The sequence below is a fragment of the Anopheles bellator genome, chromosome 1 (genome assembly GCF_943735745.2).
Source record: "Anopheles bellator chromosome 1, idAnoBellAS_SP24_06.2, whole genome shotgun sequence".
Taxonomy (NCBI): Eukaryota; Metazoa; Arthropoda; class Insecta; order Diptera; family Culicidae; genus Anopheles; species Anopheles bellator.
This window is the reverse complement of record NC_071285.1, coordinates 49258641-49283560: the sequence shown is the minus strand read 5'-3', so window position 1 is coordinate 49283560 and position 24920 is coordinate 49258641. Positions and strand designations below refer to the sequence as shown.

General features: G+C 50.4%; 1 protein-coding gene across 1 annotated transcript in view; it reads right to left on the bottom strand.

Moving 5' to 3' along the window:
* The window catches only part of LOC131215776 (uncharacterized), a 96828-nt gene that overhangs the window by 1678 nt on the left and 70230 nt on the right, over window positions 1-24920 (bottom strand). The window contains exons 5-7 of the mRNA XM_058210173.1: window positions 13851-14035; window positions 2373-2595; window positions 1168-1263 (exon numbers count right to left, since the gene is read on the bottom strand). Coding sequence (XP_058066156.1) covers window positions 1168-1263; window positions 2373-2595; window positions 13851-14035 — 504 coding nt within the window. The remainder of the gene's footprint in view (window positions 1-1167; window positions 1264-2372; window positions 2596-13850; window positions 14036-24920) is intronic.

Below are 24920 nucleotides of genomic sequence, written 5' to 3'. Positions count from 1 at the left end.
GCAAGAAGGTGAAAATCCGGTGATGCTAAAAATGCTACTCTTTTTACCCAATTGGCCTTAAATATGTATGTTGGAAAATTTTGGAAAACATGGTTAGATTTGCCAGAAAAAAATATGCTACTATGGCTCATGAATTAATATTTACTGATTGTAATGTCGAACAAATAAAAAATTGAATTCGAACTGCTCTTAGAACCTTAAGCTAACATTCCAGGTCTGTGAAAAGTGCGTAAATAAGTTAATAAACATATTAAAGTTAATTTTGTTTCGCCAACCATTGTATAATATTGTTATTAAATTAGTTTCATTAGTTTCTACCAGGGAACGCTAAAGAGCAATCTTCATAAAGATCTGGCCACCGAACTTTTTACAGCAATTGGCACCAAAACTTCAATAAAAAAAACTAATTCAGTTAATTGACATCTCTTTTGCCAAAACCCCGCTCCACAAAGGAACGTTAATCAATTTTATAAAAATAGTAAATCGCAGGCCATAAATAACCCGTAAATGCTCGCCTCGGGATGACAGCCGAAGAGTAGGCGATGACAGAACGATATGCAAAATAAGGCGCACTTAAATGCTGCAATCAAAACTCAAGAGAAAAAGAGGCACAGCGCACTGTGCTCCATACATACATATACAGACACAGATATCCTTGTGCCAGGTAAATTTGTGGCCCATGGGGACACGGCGATGGACGGCGCTGGCCGACCCGATCGAATGGAAAAAGTTAATTAAAGCCAACGATTAAAATATGTCATCAATATTAAATCAGCGCACCGGATCGTAACATCAATTAAGCCCGTTTTTACAATTTCACTCGCCATCCCGCTCTCTCTCCCGCTCTCTCTCTCTGTGGTCGCCATTCTCCTTCACTCCACCGGGCGGCCAGCTTCGATCGGTACTTCGCCTGCTTCACTCGAATATGTAAGCAGCGAAGTCGCACCACGTGAATTGAGTTTAAAAAATTCATTTGCCAAATGACATCGACCCGGAATGGGAAGTGTGTTTTCCATTCATCGAGTTAATTGAAGCTTTACGATTTGGTGTCAGTTTTTGATCTAATGGCGAACACAGAGGGAAACAAATCAATTACACGGAAACAGCAAGTGCCCGTGCCGTGCAAGTCCAACTAGACGGCGACTCGAAGTTTCCGCGAGGACTCACCTGAGAAGACTGCCCACGTTCGAGCGGTAGGTTGGCGGTGGCGATGCCGTGCTGCGCATCCTTCCCGACTGTCGGTCACGGTCCAGGAGCAGCAATCTGGCGACGACGCAGGACGAGATATGGGAACATGAAAATGGGAAAACACACATACAGTTTCATCATATTTTTTGCTTCTCTTTTTGGGACAGCCGAGAGGGTCGGCGGGCCCGAACCGAAAGGAAGTCCTTCCCCGAGGTCCTTCCTTTGCCCGCGGTGGCGCGACAATTTCGAGAACGTAATTAAGATAAATGCCACTCGACACGGCCTGCGTAATTACCGAGCATGTTTCTTGGGAAGCCCCTTCGTGTGCGGAAATGGATGGCTACAAGGCAAGGGCCCAGCACGAAAAGTGTCACTCCCGCGTGCGTATCTCGAATGGGTCCTCGGAGATACGACGCGCGCATTCGCAATAATTTAAACTCCCAGTTACACATTAGTCAATCTGAGGCCGGGCGCGATTCACGGAACCAACCGTTGTGACTAACTACCCTCCAAAAACCCAAACCCACCCCTAACCAGCGCCGGGCCACGCTGTCACGAGAGGTTCGGGGGCTGTAATTAATGGCCGCTGTGGCTGGCAGCAGCCATCGAATCATAGAGTCCGACGCGTTTGAAACGCTTTATCAATTATTCGAGAAGCGGGTTTTGCGCAATGTTGCACCACTGGCCAGGATTACCACCCGAGGGCCGGCTCAGATGTGTATGTGGTTTATCAATGCAAATTAGTTGCCAGTTGGTCCGCCAGGGTCCGTGGTGGCGGCGGCACTGTTTAGTGATTTGTGACCATTAAACACAGCGGATTACACGCGGCGGTGGGTTTTTGTTGGTGGGTTTACCTTCGGCACCAACTACCACCACCGGAAGTCAATAGAAAGAGGTATCGGACAGTGTTTAAACACGGGCGTACAGTAAACCGTGCCGGGGTTTGTGGTTTGGCCCCCGCGGTCCGTCGAATCCAATTGTGGTTGGCTATTGGACTTGGCCCGCCGAAAGTGATTAAAATATATCATCATGACGTTAACCAGAAAAAATTACAACCAGCGACTAGGATTACATTTAAATTACATTAAATCAAGCAAAAGCTCGAGGCTCGTTGGAGGCTGATTGGGAAGAGGACTTCATCGGCGGCATGTTCTAAAGTTGCCGGAACTGGAGCTAATAATTACCTTAGCCGATACTCCTGCATGCTCGCCTGATAGGAAGGTGGCGGTGGCCGATGCTGGAACTCAGGATACAGCAGCCCGTGCGGTGTGCTTCCGCCTCGTCCGCAGGGTCTCCTCGAGCAGCGGCCCAGATCGACGGTGGAACCGAGCCCCAGACAGGGAGGCGCCCCGGGAGCCGTCATCCGCCAGGCCGCGCCACTGACCGTCACCAGAATCACTCCGACACCTGTGAAGAACGGAAGAGGAAATCGAACGGACATTGTTAATGAAGCAATAAATGCAGCAAAACTCCTTTTCCCATCCGACGTTGGGTCCACAGAACTTTGTCGTTAATTCAATCAAACTAGACGCACGCGCCGAGTACATTCGCGCCACATTTTCCGTGCCATCAACGGAAGTGTCGCTGATTTGGGGCAAATAAAAACACACAGATCGAGAGAGAGCGAGAGAGAGAAGTGCCAGGATACGCATGTATAGCTGGCCTCGGACGCTGGAAAAGTTTTTTAATTAAAATGTTAATTTTCTTATACGGCGAAAAAAACGGCTCCGAGCTTTAATCCGTCGTTCGTGTTTCGCGTCCACGGCCTGGCGTCTTGCAGATGACAGGGACTGCTGCTGCTGCTGACAATTTTCAACGGGAAAATTCATTGTTCTCGTTTTCCCTTTCGGTTGCACCGTTGCACCATCCTGCCTGCCCGACTCAGCCGCATTAATGATAACGGAAAGTTGATATGATTTTTTTGCCCAGTTAAACACTTAGGCCACAATACCTTCATCTGGCGCTGGTTATCAACACTTTGGCTCCGACGGGCGCGCGGTTTCTTTGCGCCTGGCTTTATTGCCTCATTTGCAGCGCCTTACAGGGGAGAAGACCGGTCGCTGGTGCTGCTTGAGTATCGTCCTTTTTTCGAGGAAGCGAACGAGAAAGATAAGCAGGAACGCCAGATTTAATTGAATCACTCAACGGAAGGACCTGCACACAGTCAGTAAAGCCAGCTTGGTGGCCGCGTCAGCGAAACCCTGGCATACTTGGTGGTGGGAAATACGCTTACGCTCATTCAATTTCCCCCAAATCATGGAAAAATTAATAATCATCATCACAAAAAAGGCGGAAGAATGGAATTTTCCACCCCGATTCGAGAAGAGGGAAAAGTCGGCCGGCACCACGAGAACCTTCGGATCACCGGGGGGCTAAGGAAACTTTCTTCCCACTGAACGCGCCAACGGCCAAGATTGTTCGCGCAAAATGATCACGCTTCGATGGTGGTGAAAATGATGAAAGTGAAAAATTTATCAATCCTTCGCCGGCCGCGGGGCGGGTAATGCGTGCAGGCGGAAAACCAAGGCGGGAAGGTTTAGTGAAAATGTGGCTCACGAACGAGCCCCGAAGGCGAAGAAAGGGTCCGATGGGTGTCGGTCGGTCGGTTGGTCGGATCGGCATTTACAATGGAGCATAATTTTAAAGATTTTTTTTTCGTTTCGAAGAACGCGAGTCTGTGATCCATCGCTTAGAACCCCATTGAAGGGCGACTGTATAATGGTTCCTTCAATCATCCTGCTTTCATCGCACCGATAAAGCGTCGGTGAGAATAATATTTTTACAAGGATGCGCCACGTTGGTGGGATAATCTATTTTGCGCAATCCTGGATTTTTCTGGATCTCTGTGTATTCCAAGCCGGGCTCACTTAGTGTCCATTATGTGTTCGTTCCGTTTCAACAGAGCCATAGATTCCTTGAAAATTGGCTAGAGGTAGTTAAATCTCTGATTTTTCCAAATAGACAATTCAATGGGAATGCATTCACGCCTGACGCCGTCAGAAATCCTGGCAGGCATTCCTTCGGCCCCGTGTGTGTCTGGGGTTATCGTTCCAAAGCTCCATTATCGCGCCGCGGTCGTTTCGGTGGCCGTGGTTTCGTGACGCGTTTGTCGTCACGGAGAATGTCCATTCATAAATCATGACGCCCTTTACGGGCGAGCGTCTTCCCGGAAGGGAAGGAAAAAAGAATCCGAGACACGTCCCGAAACCAACGAGCCAACGTGTGAAACGACCCGCCAAATAAAACCCAGAAACACCCAGCTGGGAGAAAGAAAATTTCGCCATCCTGAACTTCGGAAACGTGCGCCGGAGAGCGCACAAGAAACACGATTCCCCCTGCTCGTGATCGTGTGTGTCGGTTGGTGGCCAGAAAGTCCAACATTGCCGCAGGCACATTCAACCAAATAGTTTACGTGTTTTGTGGCGTCCCGTACCGTTCGGCGATTGAGTTTGTCATCCTAATTGATGGCACTTGTGGTTGACGTAATTGCGGATGCCAGGTTGTGATTTGAGGCATTTGGTTTCGGACGAGATTTGTGCTATTCTTACATACGTGTAACTGCGGGGACACACGATGCGTAACGTAACAAGTTTGACGTTAACGATTAATGCCAAACTGCTGCGGCGCTGTCAAAACGTTTACGCCTCGCGCGAGCCGTAAACCCGAGCGTAATTATTTTTTTCATACGCTTTGCTTACAAACAGAGGATAATTTAAGTTCTTATTTGCTGGTATAGCAACAAAATCGGAAAAAACAGATAAAAATATTCAGAAATCAATTAATTTCTCTTTTATTTCTATTTTCTTGGACCAAAAACACGAACGTAAACACGTTTGACATTTCGTTTTTAATTTTTTGCTGCCACACGAAGCGTAAACGTTTTGACGTTACAAATTAATTTTACGCTAGTTTTCACGCTTCGTGTGTCCCCGCAGTAAGAAGAATGCTCCGCACCTCAACGGTGGAATCGATCATTTCGAATTAAAAGCGACTTGGATTGCATACTTTTAGGCGTTACACGTAGTGAAGTCACGGGCCGCAATTAGACCATTTTAGACCACTTTGAAGTGGAAACCAACCGATTTTGAAGAAGTTTAATGATTTGCGTTTTTCAACACAGTACGAGAATTATTTATCGCCAGTATATTACGATTCCAATTAACCAAGTGCGATGATTAAGTATTGGCAATTTCGCAGCTAGATTGCAATTTAAAACCTGCCTCAGATGACACAGCAATCTCAACCGACCAACCGAAGCCCTGTGCGGCCGCCGGTAAGAGAACGAGTTTTCCCACGCCTTCCGCTACGGTGCTGCGTTTATTTGCATCGTTGCACTCGACGAGCACCAATAAATTAGCAAAACGGTGTTAATCGATGTACTAGGCCATTTCCCAAGATCTGTTGGCCTTCTTCTGCCCAGGGCCTCCCCCGCCAGAGCACTGAGCAGTCGTGTTGTGGACGCAAGTACGGCACACGATGCTGTTGGGCGAGTTTATTCAGCCCGTTGTAAGTGCTATCAAACAGATGAACCGACTCACTCATTTCGCAACCGGTCCACCCGGCCATGCTCACCCTTCTAACGGTGAACGCCGGGCTCCAACTGTCACACTCGTCGGGCCGACGGTGCATAAATCATCATCAAGGCAGACAAAGGGCCCTGTGTCGTGATCCACCGACGGAGAGACGTATCCGATGGGCATCATAAATCATAACACACTTTACAAAAATTACTCTCTCTCTCTCTCTCCCGCCAGCTAGCGCCCGAGATGTTTTTGCAAGCCCCGCCTCGGGGGGACCCGAGACGGGTGTCGAGAGGTCGTTATGGCGGGGCCAACGTTTTTGTCTTAAGCCTGCTGCCGAACGATGTCGGCATGTTGTTCGGAGAAGTTTGAAATCGACGACAAAACCGTTCTTCGGCTTGAGTTGGGAGGCTTGCTTTTGCTTTCGATTTCTAGTGCAACCGACCGTGTTCCGGTATGTGTTTAGGGCGTATGATTTAATGCGACCGTCTTGGGATGCGGAACACAGTGCCGGCCGGCCAGAGGAAAATGGCCGGAATTTTAATTGTGACTGGACACACGCTTTAATACGCTTCGATGTTTCACTTTCGCACCGTTCCGAGGTTGGCGTGGAAAATCTTAAACGGTTTTCCTTCTCTGCTCAAGCGGCCCATAAAAAATAGCATATTTATGTGTGCCTAAATGTTGGTGGCCCCGCAGGCTTCGTTACTGTAATTGCACGAGGGCGAACGAGCGGCGGTGCGGCGAATGATTCATCGATGTCGGTAGAGAAAGTCGGGGTCCCCGCGGCCAACGCAAAAATAATCCAAAACAAGAGCACCGCAAACCGTTAGACATCGGAATCGAAGCCCGGGGGAGCTTGCACAACGAGCAGCGTCGTGTGCATCTCCCACGAGCGGCAAGTGTGAAGTAGGTCAGCAAGTGCGCGCTGAAAAGAACGGCCAAGGCTTGCCGCCATTTGGCCACTCACCCAAACGGCGAAAAACGCCATGTTTCCAGTGGTTCTTCCCCGAGGAGCTACATCCTGGCGGCCAAAGGGGGCGCCCTTTGGTTTCCCGAACGGCCCCGCCGCAGCCGCGTAATGAGACTCCGGGCCGTGATGGAATAATTACCGTAATGTTCGCCTTATTTTGTAACGAAATCTGTTGGTGCGAGGCGTGTTTTTAGGCAAGAAATAAATTTACGACCAAGCTGGTGGTACCAATGAATCCCGGTAAACGGTCGCCATTTCGCTAAGTGTTAGGTTAACCCGATAGTAACGCGCCGGGAGCATTTTGGTATGGACTTTGAACTTTGACTTTGTTTAAATAATTTAAAGTTTCTTAATTCAAAGTTTCTTTATCCAAAACACAGACTGTGGTCCAGAAGGTTCCCATAAAATTGATTAAAATAACGATAATGACGAACTCAAGACATTCGCCAAGAAGACAATCGAATCGAACAGACTTTTCACAGGAAACTTGCGAATAAAGCTTGAACGTGGTTTCAGAAAATACACGGCAACACTTTCGCACCAACCCAATCAGGGCACAGTATCGGAACCCTGCACTGCTACGAGCCGGCCGTTGCATCTGAGGTTCTCTCGAAATGCAATTCATTTCCGACGTTCGCCAACGCACGGAGCCCGCTCTGGCGTTGCAGTTCTTTTTTCGTAAAGCCCCCCTTTACTGACCCGGCCGTTGAGGCTCTCTGGCTCGCTGGCGCTGGGCGTTGAAGAAAATTGCCACTCAAAGCAGGTACCAGGTGGGGCGGCGGGTAGCTTTGGGACGACGTTTTCCACCTTCACCGAACAATTTACAACCACCGGAGCCGGAGAGGGTCCGCCAGCCACCCAAAAGGGAACCCACGAGTCTCTGGTAACGGACGAATGTGGTTCGAAATAAGGTCACACGCCATGTTAGAACGGAATGGAAGTAAACACCGAAGCTGGTGCGGCCACGGCTGTAACGGCGAAGATAAGTACCGATCGGAGCCGGAGCGATCCGTGTCCGTCCGGAAGCCGGGAGGCAGATCAATCGCGTTCCCCAGGGACCCGGTACAATCGTGTGGCCGCCCACCGTTACACCTGAGGGACCGAGGGACGACGGGCTGGTTCCGCCGGCTTAAGAAGCTGCGGGCGCGGACAGCAAAAGGAGCAATTAGTTTAATGGACTTTCGTTTTATTACACTTTCCCATCGATCGGGTGGATTAAGGTGCAATAAATTTAAACCCGTTCACTTCGCTCCGAACCGGCCTTCGAGAGCCGACCGAGGCCATCGTAACTCCCGCCCCACGGCCGTGGTAATGTTTACCCGGAAAAATGGTCTGTAATTAAGACCAATCGCAGGCCGTCTGAGGGATGGAGATGAATTCGCGGCAATCAGTGAGCATCGATTACCCGGGAGAGTGACGCAGCTCGGCACTGTTAATTTATCGCCAATCTACGGGGCCTGGGCCAGGATTTTATCGCACCCGAATCAACATTAGAATCACGCCCGGATCGCGCCCCGATAATGGCGCAAAGGTAAATATTAGATTTGCGATTGATGCAACGCAAAATCACGCAACCTCCGCCACAGATGTGTGGCCCGGGTTCCCGGGTTGTACAAAATAAATTATGGCTGAGGCCGGAACCGGACAAAAAACCGAGCACCAGAGACGGTCACTGTTCGCTAGCGCCTAAAACGTTATTATTCCAGCAAATCCAGCAATAAACCGGGAACGTGCATCGATTAAACGCTCGTTATTATCGGCATGCCGGGTCGGCCTGTTTCGGATAGCGCCGGCCACCGGCGTGCGTTATGTTGGCGGGGGCTTCTAATTGGTGCACCGACGCAAATCCTGCTACTGTGCCGCACAATTTCGTGCCGACAAATTTGTCAACTGTGGCCGCGGCAAGCGGTCGGCAATTGCTTTGCCGCGCTCTGTCCGCGTGAACGTGAGACGATTGCAGATTGACGATGTACCGGTTTAGTCCGCCGGGAATCGGGCGAAATGGAACACAGCGGTGGGTGTGCAGCAATATATTCGGACTGCATTGGCGCATTTCCGTCCCCGATGCAGCGGCATGCGCCGTGAAAATCACCACCGGCAAGTTAGGCACACGCTCGTTTGGCGTAGGTTCGTACGCGTTTTTATTTTGTTCATATTATCGCCCATAAAATATGTGACCGAACGGTGTCCCAAGTCGGTTTTTGGGTGGCCGCATCCCGGAAGTGTGGTCATTATAAAATGTAAGCCCCGATGGGATGCGCGTCCGTCCGCTGAAACCCATTCCCGATTCGGGTTCGCAGATAGGGAACGAAATTAGATTGGCGCCCACCGCCACCGCTAAATCCGCGCCCCCGGTGCTCGGGACGAATAATGTTGCAATGCTTCCGGGCTCCGGTTTGTGGCCACATTTTTTGTGGTTTCCACCGATTCAAATATTCACATTCGAGCAGCACAGATTTCAGTTGGCAGACTGCGGAATGAATTTAATTAAATTATTTTACAACTTTAAGGTGTCCAATTTATGATGCCCAAAATAGAAGCCCATAAAGCGGTCGGTCGGAATTTCCCGGTCGGTGGCACCGAGATAGGGCATTTGCTAAATTTTCTTCGACACGGTGATCAATTTTCCACCCGACAGAACCGTTGGGCGAGAAACAAAAACAGCTTTTCCGAACCAAACAAAAAACACAGGATGTTAGAAAATGGAAAGTACAAACAGCACAGCAGATAAGTTGCCGGAGTTTGCCAACCGAGACCGAGCGAGCGAGCTGATCTACGACGGTATTTGCTTGGGTGGAAGTTGCAACAAAACTGCATCCTTGATGATTGGCCGGGGCCGGGTATGCCCAGCGACTGATCCTGAGGAAGGCACGACGGATGAGTAAACTGTTTGCGGACCGGATTCAAAACTGCAACTCGCATCCGGTGGAGAGCGAGCAGCACCGTACCCGCACGTGGTAACTTTCTTCCTTATCGAAGTGAATTTTATTCTAGACTCGGAACATCTCGGAGCACGATGATCACCAGACGATGATGATGCTGATGCTGGGGCTGGTGCCAAACCATGATGGAGTGGAGAGGCGAGTCGGGAGTTGGCGCTGTTTGAACTTGGTTGCAAAGGCTTAAAAAAACGGCCCCGGGAGCGAGCTCGTTGAGTAAAGCATGGAATTTGTTTTGTTTGAAGTTTAATGTTTGAAACTAATCCAACAGATTGCGCTACGCGAAAGTGAAACTTTCTGTGCTTTCTGTGCTTGCGTAGAGTGTTTACCGGCGGAGCAAATAAAGGTTAAAGGCTATGAATTAGTCGCAAACTAATCTCCATTGAACCTCACGCTTTTTGTGATGGAGCGAATTTTTAAAATTGAATTTTATGACACGATTATCGACCCTCTTTAATGCACATCGAGTATCCGAGAATATGCCAGGATTAGGCCTTTAGTGGAATTTTCCATCACTTCCCCATTTGAATGCGTTCCACTTATAATCGGACAAATAATTCCTTCCTAAGGATTCAATTGCAAATAAACGCTCGGCTGCGCTTCAATGCGAACTCACAGCCAGCCCAACGGACCGCTGCATAGAAAACTCCCCAGCATTGGCGAGCGATAACGTTATCCGTGGGGGGTTTCACACCTCAAGTAGTGCAGCTTTCCCGGGGATTGGCCCTTTAGCACCGCGTAAACCCCACGGCCGTGCACTTTACGCGAGCTCCGTACGCGCGCGGGTCGCTTATTATACGCTTCAGTTGGCACCGATTATGCTCAAGTGAGCAATTCTACAATCCTGGGGCACCGTTTCCCAACACACACCGAGCGGGGTTAGCATGTAAAACGCAGCAAATATGCTAGGGCTGCGCTAGAAACAAAACCCACGGCGCTGGGTACCCGGCCACCCGTTATCATTATTGCATTTTAAATTGAAACCATAAATTGTCGGCTTCTTGCCGAGCGGTGCGCTGAGCAGGGCGTGAAATGGCGCCGTCTGTGTCGGGACCAAGCACTTTTCGCGCTTTTTTCGGGCCGAAAGGAGACGGAGCCGGATGCTGGCCCGCGGCCCCGGCGATGGTTCGCTGGATAAAAATTGCAACATATTTATCATCCACAGTCTTTACGACTTAGAGAGCTGCGTTTGCGTGCCGCGGTTGAGATAATTTTACGATTTTCCGTTAAGGGCGCCCACGGATGCCGCGGGAGAATTTAATGTGGTTCTTGGAGTTTGTGCCGGGGACACTAAAACTGGGCCAAGTATTGTTGAGGAACAGCGCTCGCAGAAACTGAGAACCGATAGGAATGATTGCCTGCGAAAGTGGCAAGTGTAACAGGGTCTGAAGTTCTCCATTTACATCGATCCCAAAGTGAGCTAAATTGAATGTAAAATTAAACACGAGCCTATCGAAACGTTAAACGGTCTTTTCAGAATCTAATCGTGCCGAATGTTTTGGGGCACCACGAGCCAGGACGAGTCAAGTGCTGATACTCGCGATGATCATAATTCCTGCCAGAAGTAGCGTGCAGTCCTATTACGCGATCCGGGGCCCGAAGGCTCGACACAGGATACGGAAATCAATATTTACGATATCGTTACCGGCGGTCGGCAGCCACACCAACAAATTTGACTAGCAACCCGGGTCCGGGTTGGTCCCGCAAATAGCTCGAGAGGAGTCCTTTCGAAAGGATACTCCGTTCTTTTCGCTTAGTTTTACCATTTTTTATGTTCCCGTTTCCCTATCGCACCGCACGTTTGGCCGGTCCCAAAGTTCAACCGTTTTTTTCTTCGAATTCTGGTCGTAGTGGCAACACTCGTCGTCACCACTGACCATCCGCTGGCCAGTTCGCAGGTATCTTTCGGACGTGCATGCAATATCATATAAGGTGGGCCGCAGAAAAAACCCGGCCGCAAATCAAAATGACCCAACGACCCGCCGCCGGACCAGGCACCGTTTCGCGGAAGGGCCGCCGTTCGGGTGCGCCGCGAATAAAAACACAAATCCGATTTGCTGGATGGTTTTTTGGCAAATAATTCGCTCGAATTGCTGTGTTTTTTTTTGTTACGCTGCTCTAGTGGCCGACCATCGCTGGGCTGGAACCAACCACTTCTGGGTTTCTGGATTTCGGTTCCTTTCCGACCGACCGACAAGATTTATCTCTTGATGTGCGACCAACCTACCCAGGGGGTGTCCATTTTTTTCGAGGCAAACATATCTAGCTGAAAAACGGTCGCGAACGCGCCGGTCGGATCCGGAAGCGAAGACACCACTAGCGGACTGCAAAAAGCCAAACCGGATTCCTTTTTTTTCCCGGGCTGTTGGGGATCCTTTTCGCAGACACAAAGGCTCGAGAGCTTTTAAAGCTGACAGTGTTTTTCCATTCTGCGACACACTTTACGTGGATACGCGGAACATGTTTTTGGGGAGATTTTTCGGCACTTTCGATGGCACAAAAAAAAAATGCTGGGAACCAAACGAAGCCAAGTCCCCACTCGGCTACGCTTGGTTCGGTTTTTGAGAGGGTTTAAACCGAGCATTAAAGTAAAGATCGTTCCTTCAGCTGCCTCGTGGAACCGTGGCCGCGCAAAACCAATAACGATATTTTTATGAGCCTACCAGAGCCAATATAAAAAGGATCTGTAATTAACCTGATCGGAGGCGAATGAGTTTCAAAAAATTATTCCCAGTGCCCGGTTGAAACATTAAACGGCTCGAATTGCGATCAGAAGCAATAGTGCCTGGCTCTCGAGCACCTCGACACTTTTGCCCTCCGAAAACTCGTTTACGACTCGAAGTCCCGAGAGAGCGTGTGAGTTGATATTATTGTTTGCCCACGGGTTACGCTGGCTACCAAAGTTCGGCCGAGTGAGTAAGACCTCAGCACGGACACGGACAAAAAAGGGGGGTCTCTCCGGAGCTCCGGGAGCTTTAAATCGAATCGAAAACGGCCCCCGATCGGGCACGTCCTTTGGGTGCGTGATTTTGGTGACGCAATGCGGCGGAGGAGCGGGTCACGCGCCCGCAGCGACCGGTGCGCGATGGTAAATCGATATAAATAAATTGAATTCATATTTTATAAACCCCTTTCGCTTGCCCGAAGTTGCACGCGCTGGAAGTGCGCCCCGAGGAGCCCGAGGGCCCGAGGGGCCCTACTGGGTGGCCTTGGTCCTGGCGCGCGAGTTCCAATCCACTCGAAAGCGGAAGGCCCATGTAAGCCCTGCCTCTCTCGGGGTCTAGGTAAATCCTATTTGGAGATTGTTTGTGATTTATCAGCGAAATCGTTACGCGCTTTGTGGACCGTAGGGTTCCCGCGAACCGAACTATTCCCGTCGTGCTCCGCTTACCTACGACCTATATCAAACCGGGCGAGGGAACGCGCCATTGGCATTCGGAAGAGGTGCGCCCCTGCTCGGCGTTGGGATCCATTTTTTTATGTTCATTGTGAAGCCAGCAACGCGACTTGAGAAAAGAGTGATGGTTGGCGGTGGCGCTCTATTATCCCATTCGGTCTGTGGATTGGCGCTGAAATCCGCGACGCCCCAGGGCTTTCCGCCTGCCAGGCCAAACTAAAGCCATAAAAACGGCCCCGGCCCCCAAACACAGTTTCCACGGGGAGCTGGTAATGAGCGAAGTTTTGCTTCCTTCCGCAGCTGCAAAAATTTGCATACTAATGTTTTGGGCCGTGAAGAAGGACGGGTGGGTTGCGGGGACTTATTTACGGAACGAATGCCGAAAACTCGAATCGTTCTCGAGAGTGCCATTGTCGCTCTCGAGAGTCCCGGTCGGTCGGTCGGTCGGTCGGTCGGGCGAAACGTAGCGAAATAAAATGAACGACGTGAAAAGACAATCGAAACAAAGTTTCCGTGTTTTTATTTCTTCGGCAAACGGTAGCAGCCGGGCCGAAGTTTTCCTGAAAACGCGGGCGCGAAAACTCCGCCGACCAACGGCTTGGAACGGGGAAGAACTTTGCGATGCCCGCGCAAAACGGGCGGATTTCCAGGGAACCATTGGCGACCGTGGACCGGAGCATAAGTAAACACGGCTCGATGGGCGGATACGGGTGGGGGTCGTGTAAGACAGTGGCTGGCTGCACTTGAAATGCATCCGTACCGGTCCTGCAGGAACTGCATCCTGCGTTCGGTGCCCCTGGAGCTGGGAGGGGAGCGAAAAATCATGAACCTACCTATCATTAATAAGGCAGCTGTTAGATGGGACGTTGGCGAACCGGCCAGGCCCGTGGCACCGAGAGCTGCACCGCCCAGGGCACAGGCCACACCGCCGAGCGCCACCACGGCTATGAGTGCCCGCAGCGGAGGTCCCGCAAACCAGTGGCCGCAGCATCCTTTGCGTGATCGTTCCGATGGTGAACTGCAAGGCGAGAAGGAAAAAGAATGGTTCAATTAGATAAATGTTGCTTAATTATATAAATATTAGATGAGCTACTAGGTGAGTCCATAGGGCTTTAGGTAATATTGACAAACAGAGTGGCCCTTTCGTGAGGTCCTTTCTGGGCTGGTCTGGGCATTATGGTGAATTTGCTAAAACCTTAACAGAATGACATGCTGTATGACTATTTGTGCTTTATGCATTGGTGTATTATTCTATTTCAGGATCCTATCTTGGTCAATGAGACGCTTTTGTCAAATATTTTGAACTGTTTTCTCGATAGTTAGTAAAACTTATATTTATAATGATTTGACCTTCTTCATTGATTAGATTGCTATATTTGAAGGTTTTTCGATATCTTAAAAGTCCGTCATCGCGCGTTTCTCATCCTGCATTGCGCATTTCGAATATCGAAACAAATAGCTAATCACGTTATTAATACTCACAAAAAAGTATTCGCAAACTAAATAAAGTTAGAGTATTCGCAAAAGTATTCGTGAAAAGAAGAGAATAAATGAGCACTGGGTCATCCAATTAGTTTGGGAACACGCACCCGACGTCCTTGATACATTAAATGGTGTAAATTTAATCCTTCATGAGCAGAAGAAAAAATAAATCATAAAATAAAAGCACAAACCCGGAACCCGGAACAGGACATGCTTTATTCGGTGCGGTTCGGACCGGCAACGGTTCGTTGTGACACTTCACCACCGATGCCAACACAATGTAACACTCAACATCGCTTTACACGTGTAGCCAGCCCAGGCCGGGAAGCTCCCGGCGTCCTCGTAGTCGTGTGGTCGCGCTCGGAAGTGGATTGCACATTTGTCAGTCGATCGCACATTAATCGCACGACAACGGCAGCTGCTGCCGTTTTGCGCGGTTATTTGCAACACTTTGTTTTATGCTTCCGCCAGCGACCGAGCGAACCAGCATCGGGTTGGGTGGATTTTCGGTGGCACGTGATTAAGGCCTCGATCAACAATGGAAAACTTAATCGGAAACGTGCTGCGGCCGGCGCGAGCTGTTGTATTAATTATACCTTTCGCCCGATTTCCGTGCTGATTGCGGACTATTTGTTTGGCGCTCGACTGCAGTCGAAACTGGCTGATAGAAAACCGAACCGATGCTGCCCGACTCACTGATGTATGTGGCAGCCATCCATTTCACGTCCGTCAAAAATGGCCAACATGCATAACGGGGGCCGAATTTTTGGTTCGGAAGGATATTAATCGTACGCGCATCCATCCTTTCCGTGGGGCCAACGCTGCAGAGGGAAGCACGTAAATCTCCGCAATCTCGTGCATGTGTGTGTCGGCCCGATTGCGGCTGATGTATCCATTAGCATAAAACATGCTCGTTCTTTTCCGACGAGTGCCGGTGCTGAAAGCTGCCAGCGTACCGACCGAAAACCGGTACAAACTTGTGAATTTCAGATTTTACGATTATTCCACTTGTTTTCGCGATCAAACGTTCTCCCAAAAACCTCGTGCTCGCGCAGACAGCCGTTGGCAAGTAACCGAAACACGGGGAGAGGGCTCCACGGTACTGGTTCCTTTTTTTGTTGCCGTAGCCCACTTACCCACCACTACTCTGCTTACCGTCGTGGAAAATGCAGGAAGCGAATCCGGAGATGTCGGCAAAAGCTCATCACGACGTTCGCCCGTGCGGAGTAGTGGAGCACCAGGACCAGGAACTTCGTCGAAGATAAGGACATTCCACCGTACCGAAGCTCGCTTCTTGCGGGGGAAACAGGGAAAAGCGACCCGACGAAAGTCGGTATCCTGCAGTGAAGGAGATATCCCCCGGTAGGGCCGTACCAGTGCGGCACGATCGGAGTGCTGAGGGCAGGTGAAATGTTCATACAACATAAACACAACATTGCATTGTTTTGCGCGAACGCGACGGCTCAGCGTGAGGGGGGTCCGTGCCATAACGGAACTATGATTTTATGGAGCAGTTTACACCGCATCTGACGGTGGTTACGCGCTCACGATCCGGCCCATTGAATATGCTTTCCACAAGCTCCTGGAGCGGGGACGCCCCAGGTGGACGCCCTCACGTAGCGTGTGTATCTAGGGCACCGCACGGGACGCCACCGGAAGCTCAGCTAATAAGAAAACTTGGCCTCCGACCCTTAAACGGCCGAGGATGAGGCGGTTATTAATGTGACACACCGGCCGTGTCCGTGGAAGTGACATCGGTCAAGAACGGCCGACAGATAATCCGTGTCACTCCCGGCCCCGGGCAGAACCCAAAAAGGGACGCCTTGCGTCGGAGATCCTTTGTGATTAGAGTTTGGGGAACTTCTTGAACCATTCATCGAAAGGACTGGCAAACGGGAGTGGGCCACGATGGGCGTTGCGTTGTAGGCAAAGTTGCGGATCGCTTACCGTGTCCTCCCCCCACACACATGCCGGGCGGGGACAGTTTGTGTGTTGTGCCGGAGGAATTTTATGGGATAACTTTTCGGGGTCCTTCTGGCACCGGGGCGCACTGTAGAGCACAAATGGACTAGGGGACGTTGATTTGCTTTTTTGTAGTTCATTGAAACACTCCCCGACAGCCCGAGGGGCGAGGGACAACTTTGCAAAGTCAATTGTGGCGTAGAAGCGCCGCCGCAGTGGAAGAAGTTTAACTCCCGTTTCGGGTTACCCAACTCTTTTTCCGGTCAAGTGGGTCTCAACGCTAAAGTCAAACACGAACCAGGGTACGAGCGGTGCAGCTGTGCAGCGCTTTTAATCCCTTTTTCTGTCTAGAGCATGAGCATTTTGGGTTTTAGAAGAGGTATTACATTGTTCCAGTAAGACTCTGGGAATGTTGCAGAATAGCGTAGCCTAGACATTGAAGGCCGTTGGGTAGCTCACAGTAACCGCCAAACAGCCACCGATAGCAGCACTAATCAAAGTCAATTTATTAGCACTTGAAGCAGAGCGTTCCGAGTGGCAAAACCTCGAGGTACCGGACAGCATCATATATCATAGACAGACCACACACCTGAGATCGCCTATCGCCGACCGCAGGCACCATCGTGAAACCTAAGCCACGGGCCAGCAGTCACAGCAGTGCCTGCGGTTACGCTTCCTAGGCCCGGAACCCTCCCCAACCGCACTGATGGGTGGTGTGGTTTGATTACTTCACCGTCAACTACGTCCACAGGCCCGGCGGCAGACATTATGGATTCATCTCCGATCGATGGGAAATGTCAACAGTATTATTGTGCGGCGTGCTAATTAATATTGATTGCATCGGTTGCGGTGCCCGGCGGGCCGGCGCTCCGTTTGCGCCTCTTGGTAGCTACCGGTACCGGCCCCTTCGGTTCCAGCCCCGGGTGATCCACAAGCCGGGGTTCTGGCGTTGATTACAAAATTAACCCCGACACGCCGCACACCGAGCCGTGCCGTGGGGCTTGAAGTAGATAAATCTTGAGGCTGTCAATCTGCCGCTGCCGCCGGCTACAAAGGACACCGCAGATTGATTGATCCAGTGGACGGAAGTTGTTTAGGAATGGCTACTTAATATATAATCTCTGGAAAAGGGGGCCAATAGATCTCTTTTTCAGATCGAATCGAACCAAACGATTGAGGCTTTGTTTGGAATAAATTGCGTCCAAATTAGGAATCTGGGGAATCTGGTCTAATCTTTGGTCTTGTTTGGACTAATTCTAATTAAAATGAATTTGGGCTCCACTTGCTCACGAAACAGTCACAAATCTAGGATGATCTCGAAGGGGCCAACTCACGGCGCCGACTGCACGGTCAAGTACTGGCTTCTGCGAGCCCGACGGGGAAGCAAACACCCGAGAAGGGACACATTAAGTGCCATAGTTTAAAGCCATTCAAGTGGAGGGTGAAATAATTATTTTCGAAACGATATTATCACCATCATCGCCATCGGAGCGAGTCCGCCTGATGATGGGGTGTCCGCTCGTCCTTTAGCCTGCGACACATACACACGCAGGCCGGCGATTCGAGCCGAAGGATTCAAAAGGAGCATGAAGCACGGCGAAATTTATGATGCAAATTGAAATTCGTTCCATAACAAGTGGGATCATAATTAGAGAAAATGTTGCACGGCGTCGCGTTGGTCGGGAAAGCGCGATGGCAGCGCGGAAGGGGACGGGCCCCGCACTCTGACGGTGGGCGGCCCACAGGCTCACGTGCGTAATCCACAAGTGATATTCAATTTAATTATTCACGCCTTCGTGACAGCGCCAATCGGGGTTGGCCTTTCGGTTGGCGTGCGGGAAATGGCGTTGAGTGGGGCTTTCAAACGGCGACCGGTGGCGGTGATGGCCGGCACGCGATTGATGGTTATGGGAAAACGAAATGACATTTTGAAGGTTAACTATAAACACCGCACCGCTCAAAGGGGGGACAAACCTCGGCTCCTGCGGCCATATTTTGCAGCAATGCAATCAGCGATACATAACGGGACATTATGAGAAACAATATTATCATAATAGCGCGCCATAATTCCTGGGGCGGACTGTTTTCCATTTTACATTCCGAATGTTACCCATCATTCATGCATTATGTGCATAATCAAGCGTGTCGTAAGGATTACAGTATTAACGAAAACCCGTTGCGGCAACACAACGTTGATGCTGGCCGCCGCCTCATTTAACTAATTAAACCACCATTCAGAAAAAGGACCTTAAAGTATTCAGCGGAAGAATTCATATGTGGAGTTCCCCATGTTGCCAGCGACAGCTGATCGGATAAGCGGATCACGTACGAAGCGGTCCTCAAATTTTATTTGTGCCCTTTCCGAGACGACATTGAAACGTTACGCTACCGACCCCCAGATGCCGCTGACGATTACATGGCGTGCGTTCGTAATACGTAAATGGCCTCGGAATCTAATTTTGGATGGCAGGAGGTCTATCGGAACAAACCAATTACGCTGATGCACGCAAATGCCTGGCCGCGAGCTGGCCTCGGTTGCGAAGCGAACCCATTTTCCGTTGCAGACTCTCGATCGGTTCACAAACGAGTGTCATTAGCATGTGTCAAGTGAAGTGCATTCACGAAATGCCCTGGAGTGCACTGGGAACAGCGGGAAGCGAACCAATCGAATCGTGTTGTGCGATTTTTTTCGACTTGCCAAAGAGGATTTGGGACAATGTTTTGGTGTCGTGACAGGTCGCACGGCTCTCCCGGTTCAAATCGAGAGCTCCAACATGTAATTGGATGGGACGCTTAAAAACATTGCCAAATTACTTGCCGAAGGAGCTAGCTTATGCGATTCGATATTATGCGAATATTTTACATAAATCTAATCCAGAGGAGAACCACAAGCACCGTGCCCTTGTTCCAACATTTAAGGACCCATCAGCGTGGCGCCCGTGGAGAAACATGTTGCGTCAATTTGAGCGGTCCCATATTTCAGCGGTCGGCAGCAAATCCAAACACACACACATACACCTCTCCCCTAATTGACATTGTGAGATGATTTATACCAGACGCTCAACAACAATGTCCTCCAGAACGTAGTCCTTTTGTGCTCCGATTCATAACCGCTCCAAATAGCCTCGTAACCCTCGGCGGCAATATGCTTCCCTTTCACCGGGGAGGGGCCCTTCAATGCTCACCCGGCCGCTCACCCCGACCCACCCCCTCGATTGTTGCCCGAAGCCGAACAACTATAAACAATTTCATCTACAAAATCAATTTATCATGAAACACAAGCCGAATGCCGGAAGCCGTGCCTCCGGGCGCATTCATAAATGTCAAACCTGCCGCAAATTGTTCCGACCGACGGCCCCCTCGTCCGCGTCGTGTGCTCGAGAATTCTCCAAGAGGCGTGTGTGACGACATCCGGTGGAGGATGTGGGAGGCCGCTCCACGCCGCTCCATCGTTCACCGTAATAAATGCAAGCGAAAACTCGTATTTATCAAAATCGTAAACAGTACACATCTGCCGGCAAATCTGCCACCCACTCTCCCGGAGGCTTGCGGTGGCTCCGGACGAGCCCACCCTGCTGCACACTGTGGGTGCAAGGTGCCCCTAGCCTGCCAGACCAAGGGGACAACAACAAGCGTGTCACTAATATATTGGATATTTCGAACAAAAGTTGCGGAATTTGTCGTCAGCAATGGACGGAGAAGCCGAACCGCTTCACCTAAATCTGCACCCCAAATCTTTCTTCCTTCGGAGGGGTGGAGAGCGGTGGGAGTGTGTCGGGCCGGGAGCTGGTGGTCTCCGTTTACCGGATGACGCCACAATGGCAGCATAAATTCCGTACTTTATTCTTCTTATGAAATATTGTTGTAAATTAAGTAATTTTATGTGCATGTGTTCATTGCTTGTTCCGACCAGGGACGGGACGGGTGTCCTGGTGCCGGGACGCCCGGGGAGGACAACATCCTATCGTACCATGAATTTTGAATGTCTCCGTACCCGAGTGTCATCCCAATCCCTGCCGAATCCCTGCCGAACGGAGAGCGTCCTGAGTGTCGAGGAGGAAAAGTTTACTTCACTGCGTCTGGGCCGGAGATCCGGTTGCTAGCCGGAACCGGCACCAGATGACTTTCGGACCGACAAAAGAGAGAGAGAGAGGAAATGAACGGAAAACTGGAAAACTCTCGAGTGGCATCGAAAGCGGCGGGCACATTAAGATAATACAGAATTCAGGAGGGATGGAGCCAGGAGCGAAGGACACGGGACGGGAAAAACAGCTTCCCAACTTGCTGTCGGGAAACGATTGACGTGTCGCGTCGTGCTGCGGTTCGGATCCGCTCATTGGCACCGAAATCACGTTCCCCGGTTACGACCTGAGGCTGCCAGTCCTGCGTCTGTTGGCCAAGTCGCACCGGTTCCGATAGCCGATTGTTACGAGAGTCGGGCAACAACACCAGGCTCTGTAACAGGCCTTTCTTGGTGGTGCTTTTTGGGGTTTCGGTTCTCTTAATCGGTAAACTTTGCCGGCGCCAACGACTAAATAATCGATAAGTGCGCGCGTGAACGTGGGCGCCACGAGCCAAACGGACCGGAAACTGATTAGAAAATTGGATACCTAATACTCGCCACGGCCGGATCCGATCGGATTGGAGGGCAGGCAACACGTACAAACGAGAGATTTTTTTATTTGCGAAACTGTCTTACAAGCGAAGGGTTCTCGTGTTTAGTGGCTGATATCAACAGAGTTGAACATTGGAAAATTAGTAGCAGTCGATTGGAGTTTAATTTGAGGCTGGGTACCTTGGCCACACGGTACGGAAATGGCTCCTAGCAACGGTTGGAATTTTGGGATGAAACCAGCCGTGATCAACGGGGTGGTTGGTATGGAGCGATACTTCGACGTACACGACATTTAAGATCCGGACCTGCCCTACACTTTACTCAGATGAACATTGGTCCGGACATAGGCAGACACTTTAATTTTAATAGCAGTCACTCGTGCTGACAGCTTGACGGAGTCTTTATTGTGGCAAATGGCAGCTCCATCAATCATTCTACTTGATGCCCTGTGATGTATTTATCACTTTTATTTATTTATTTATGTATTAAGGCCTTGTTAAGCACCGGCTTGAAGTATTGCGCTCAAGGTTCGAATTGACGTCCTTCGGTTAGGGAATGATCCATTTTCATTTAATAGAAAAATCTAACAAATGTAGAAGCGAATAAAATATCGAAGAATAAAACATTGAATTACAATGAAATAAAATAAACAAGCAATAAAATGGACAAGACAAACGCAAAGATGACAAAATAAGAGATACTGAATAAACAATCCTGAAACAAGAAGAGGAAACGAACCAAGTAAACTGGTCAATTAACTGGTATTTGCCGGCCTCAGTTGGCAGCTGGCAGAACCCATACGTAACCTTCGGACCTCATTTCTCGTTAGATTTCTGTTTTTTGCCCTGTGCCCTACAAACGATACCCTGACGGGGCCACTCGTCACTTCGGGCATCTCTTGAGATTAACAGAGCGCACCAGCCACCCCATCAAGGCCACCCCCCACAGGGAGAGCTGTCAGAACTCCCGCAACTCCGGCACCCCCGGCGAACACCGAGAAGCGAGGCAGGATAGGACATAACGAACCGGGTCGGGGCGCAGCTCAAAAAGTTGCTAACAACTTCATTCAACATAATTTGCACAAATTAAGACCGGCGCCAGTGTGCGCCCAGAGTGGGTGAAGTGTTTCCGCCGCCCTCCCCGTCCCGTGTTCCGTTGGTGGTGTATATTTCTTTCCGGTTTTTTGCCCCGTTTTTTTTCGTCTTGCCGTTTCCTTCTCATTTTTACGCCACGTCACTCTCACACCCTCACCCGTGAGGAGAAGGATCCAATGGCCGGTTGCTAGCTGAGTGCCGGTTTCACTTTCAGTCGGTTGCCCCAAACAGTTCCCCGGGTGTGTCAGGGGGCCTGGTGAAAAAATCAGGCCCCCACTTCTCACGACACTTTTCCGCGTTATTCGGGTGTCAGAGAGCTGGAAATTTATACCGACCACCGGTCTGCCGTTGACAGCTGCTGACGACGGGTAGTAGCTTGAACATAACGCGCCTCATGATTGGCGGCGACCAAACGGAATCGTACTAACCGGTGGAGGGCATCGTCGGGAGGACGAGTACTAATGAGTCCTGTGAGAGCGAATTAAAAACTCTGGGACGCGTCATGCGTCATCCCGATTAGTAGCCGCGCGGGAGTTCGGCGTCAGCGAGGATCATTGAAAAGTTTCACCGTAAACGACGGCTCTTAAGGACGGAAAAGGACGACCGAAACAAGTCATAACTTTGCCCTTCGTGACACCGACGCGTCGCGAAGCTCACGTATGAGGCCGCTCATTATCGTAACCATCAGCGTTAGCGCCATTAGCAAATCTGGCCCCATGGGGACACTGGCCGCAGCCGGGCTAATCTGCATACGAATTCAATAAAAGTTTATGTGCGCCGCCCACCGGGTCAACCAAGTACCGAGGGTGACCGACCGACTGGCCGCACCAACCTGATTATCTCCGTCATTTAGTTTATCAAATAAAATCCCTTTCGGGCGGCTTTTGCGGGTATTCGGAACGCTGGACATACACGGCACGGGGCTCTGACTCACGGTCAGGGATCGAGGTACACGACGAGGTGATGATGATGTTGCCGATGACGATGATGTGGCCAACCGTCACCGTACGTTCTGGTCTGTGGATTCCCTCTAAATAAACCTCCCAAAACGACCACATCAAACGCCCCAGCAACCGCCAGCCGGGCAGACGAGCGAGCGACTGTGAGGTTAGTTTAAAACTAATTTTCGCCATCAACAGCCAGCAAGGGGCCGCCACCACCAGTGAGGCGCAGTCGGTCCCCACGGGAGAGTGTTTGTGCTGGGAAAACCACCAGACAAACATCGAACGCAGCCAGCCAGAGCCGGAGAGAGAGACTGCTTGACGTACGGAGGGAAATCGTTCGACAGCTTCGATTCGTTAAGCCTGTTTATCTGACCTTTCGAAGGATCGATGCCTTTCGAGGCGGCCCGGCTAGCCTTTAGCTCTCCTCGGTTGGCTCGGCCGAAGGTCGGTGTTTGGAGTTGTTTAGTTGTTAATCTGGGCGGCCGCCTCGAGGGCGCTCTCCGGTGGCTTCGGAGCAATTTGGAGCAACCAGAGTGGTGCTCTGCAGTTACTGAAGGGTTTCGTGCGCTTCGGTTATGCAATGGTGACGATGCCTCGAACGGTTTAAACACACACCAGAGCACGTTTCTGGGCCGTGGCTGAGTTTATATAATTTTGTGGCTTTGCAAAACTCTGTTTTTTTACAACAAACAGGATGCTCGATTTTTGAAAACTTGCTTCATCGCAAATATGAGTCTCCGACCGACAGTCTTTTCAATTTAAGCCGACAGCGCGCTCGCAGCTTTCGGTTGGCGCGGTCTAATGAGCACCACTTCCTGACGAGAGTGCTTCCGGCGCTTGAAAGGTGTTTGGACAAAAAATGACACATCAGCAGCCGGCAGGGCACCCCGCATATTGGAACTGAAGGTCGCAACAATTACCGGCCTGTGAGGGTAACGAAAAAAAAAACGGTATCTCCCAAGTCACTAAAGGCGCCCCCATCGATCAATCATGACTGGCGCTGACATGCCGCTAGTACGTGATGAGCTCACGGTTTTGGAGTTCCGGCCACGATGGATTCGGAGGTTGGGACCTCTTTTAAGTCAGTATTTGCCGAAGGAAGACGGTCTACAGAGCATCAGCGGTTTTGTTTTTGCCACAAGCCAACGGAGCTCTGACCAAGGGCTTCTCAGCAACCGTGAGCACCACCATTCAGTAGACCACCCCAGGACCTTGACGTTGATTAGCGTTGCTCGCCTCGCAGTGAACCGTCTAATTATAGTGATCGCCGTACCATTCGGGCGATCTGGCTTAGAGTGTCCTTGGCCGGTGATCTGACGATTTGTTCGGCCGCCGGCCCGCCATGCGATGCGTTACAATTGGATTCGTTCGGCAATCAATCGGCAATTCGATTGGAGGTTAATGGGAAAAACGTTTCCTGAATGTGAAGCCGGAACGGAAGCGCTGGACACTCTGAGGCAGATTATAATTCTGCGGATGGCTGGTGAATTGCGTCAGATGATGAATCAATGAATTGTTTTGAAATTTTTCCTGTAATTTGATTATCTCTATATATAAAAATGGATTTTGGTATGTCGCGGTGGTGTCCGCAGCGAGCAGCGCACGAAGCTGCGCCTAACGCGACCCGAGGTCGACCCGAGGCGCGTTCGAGCGAGAGGGCATAGCGAGGCCTTCCAGTCGGTGAAAAAGAGATCACAATCGTCGATCGTGCCTATCGTGAAAGCAGTGTTGGAGGAGGACGAGGACGAGGAGGAGGAGGAGGAGAAGGAGAAGGAGAAGGAGAAGGAGAAGGAGAAGGAGAAGGAG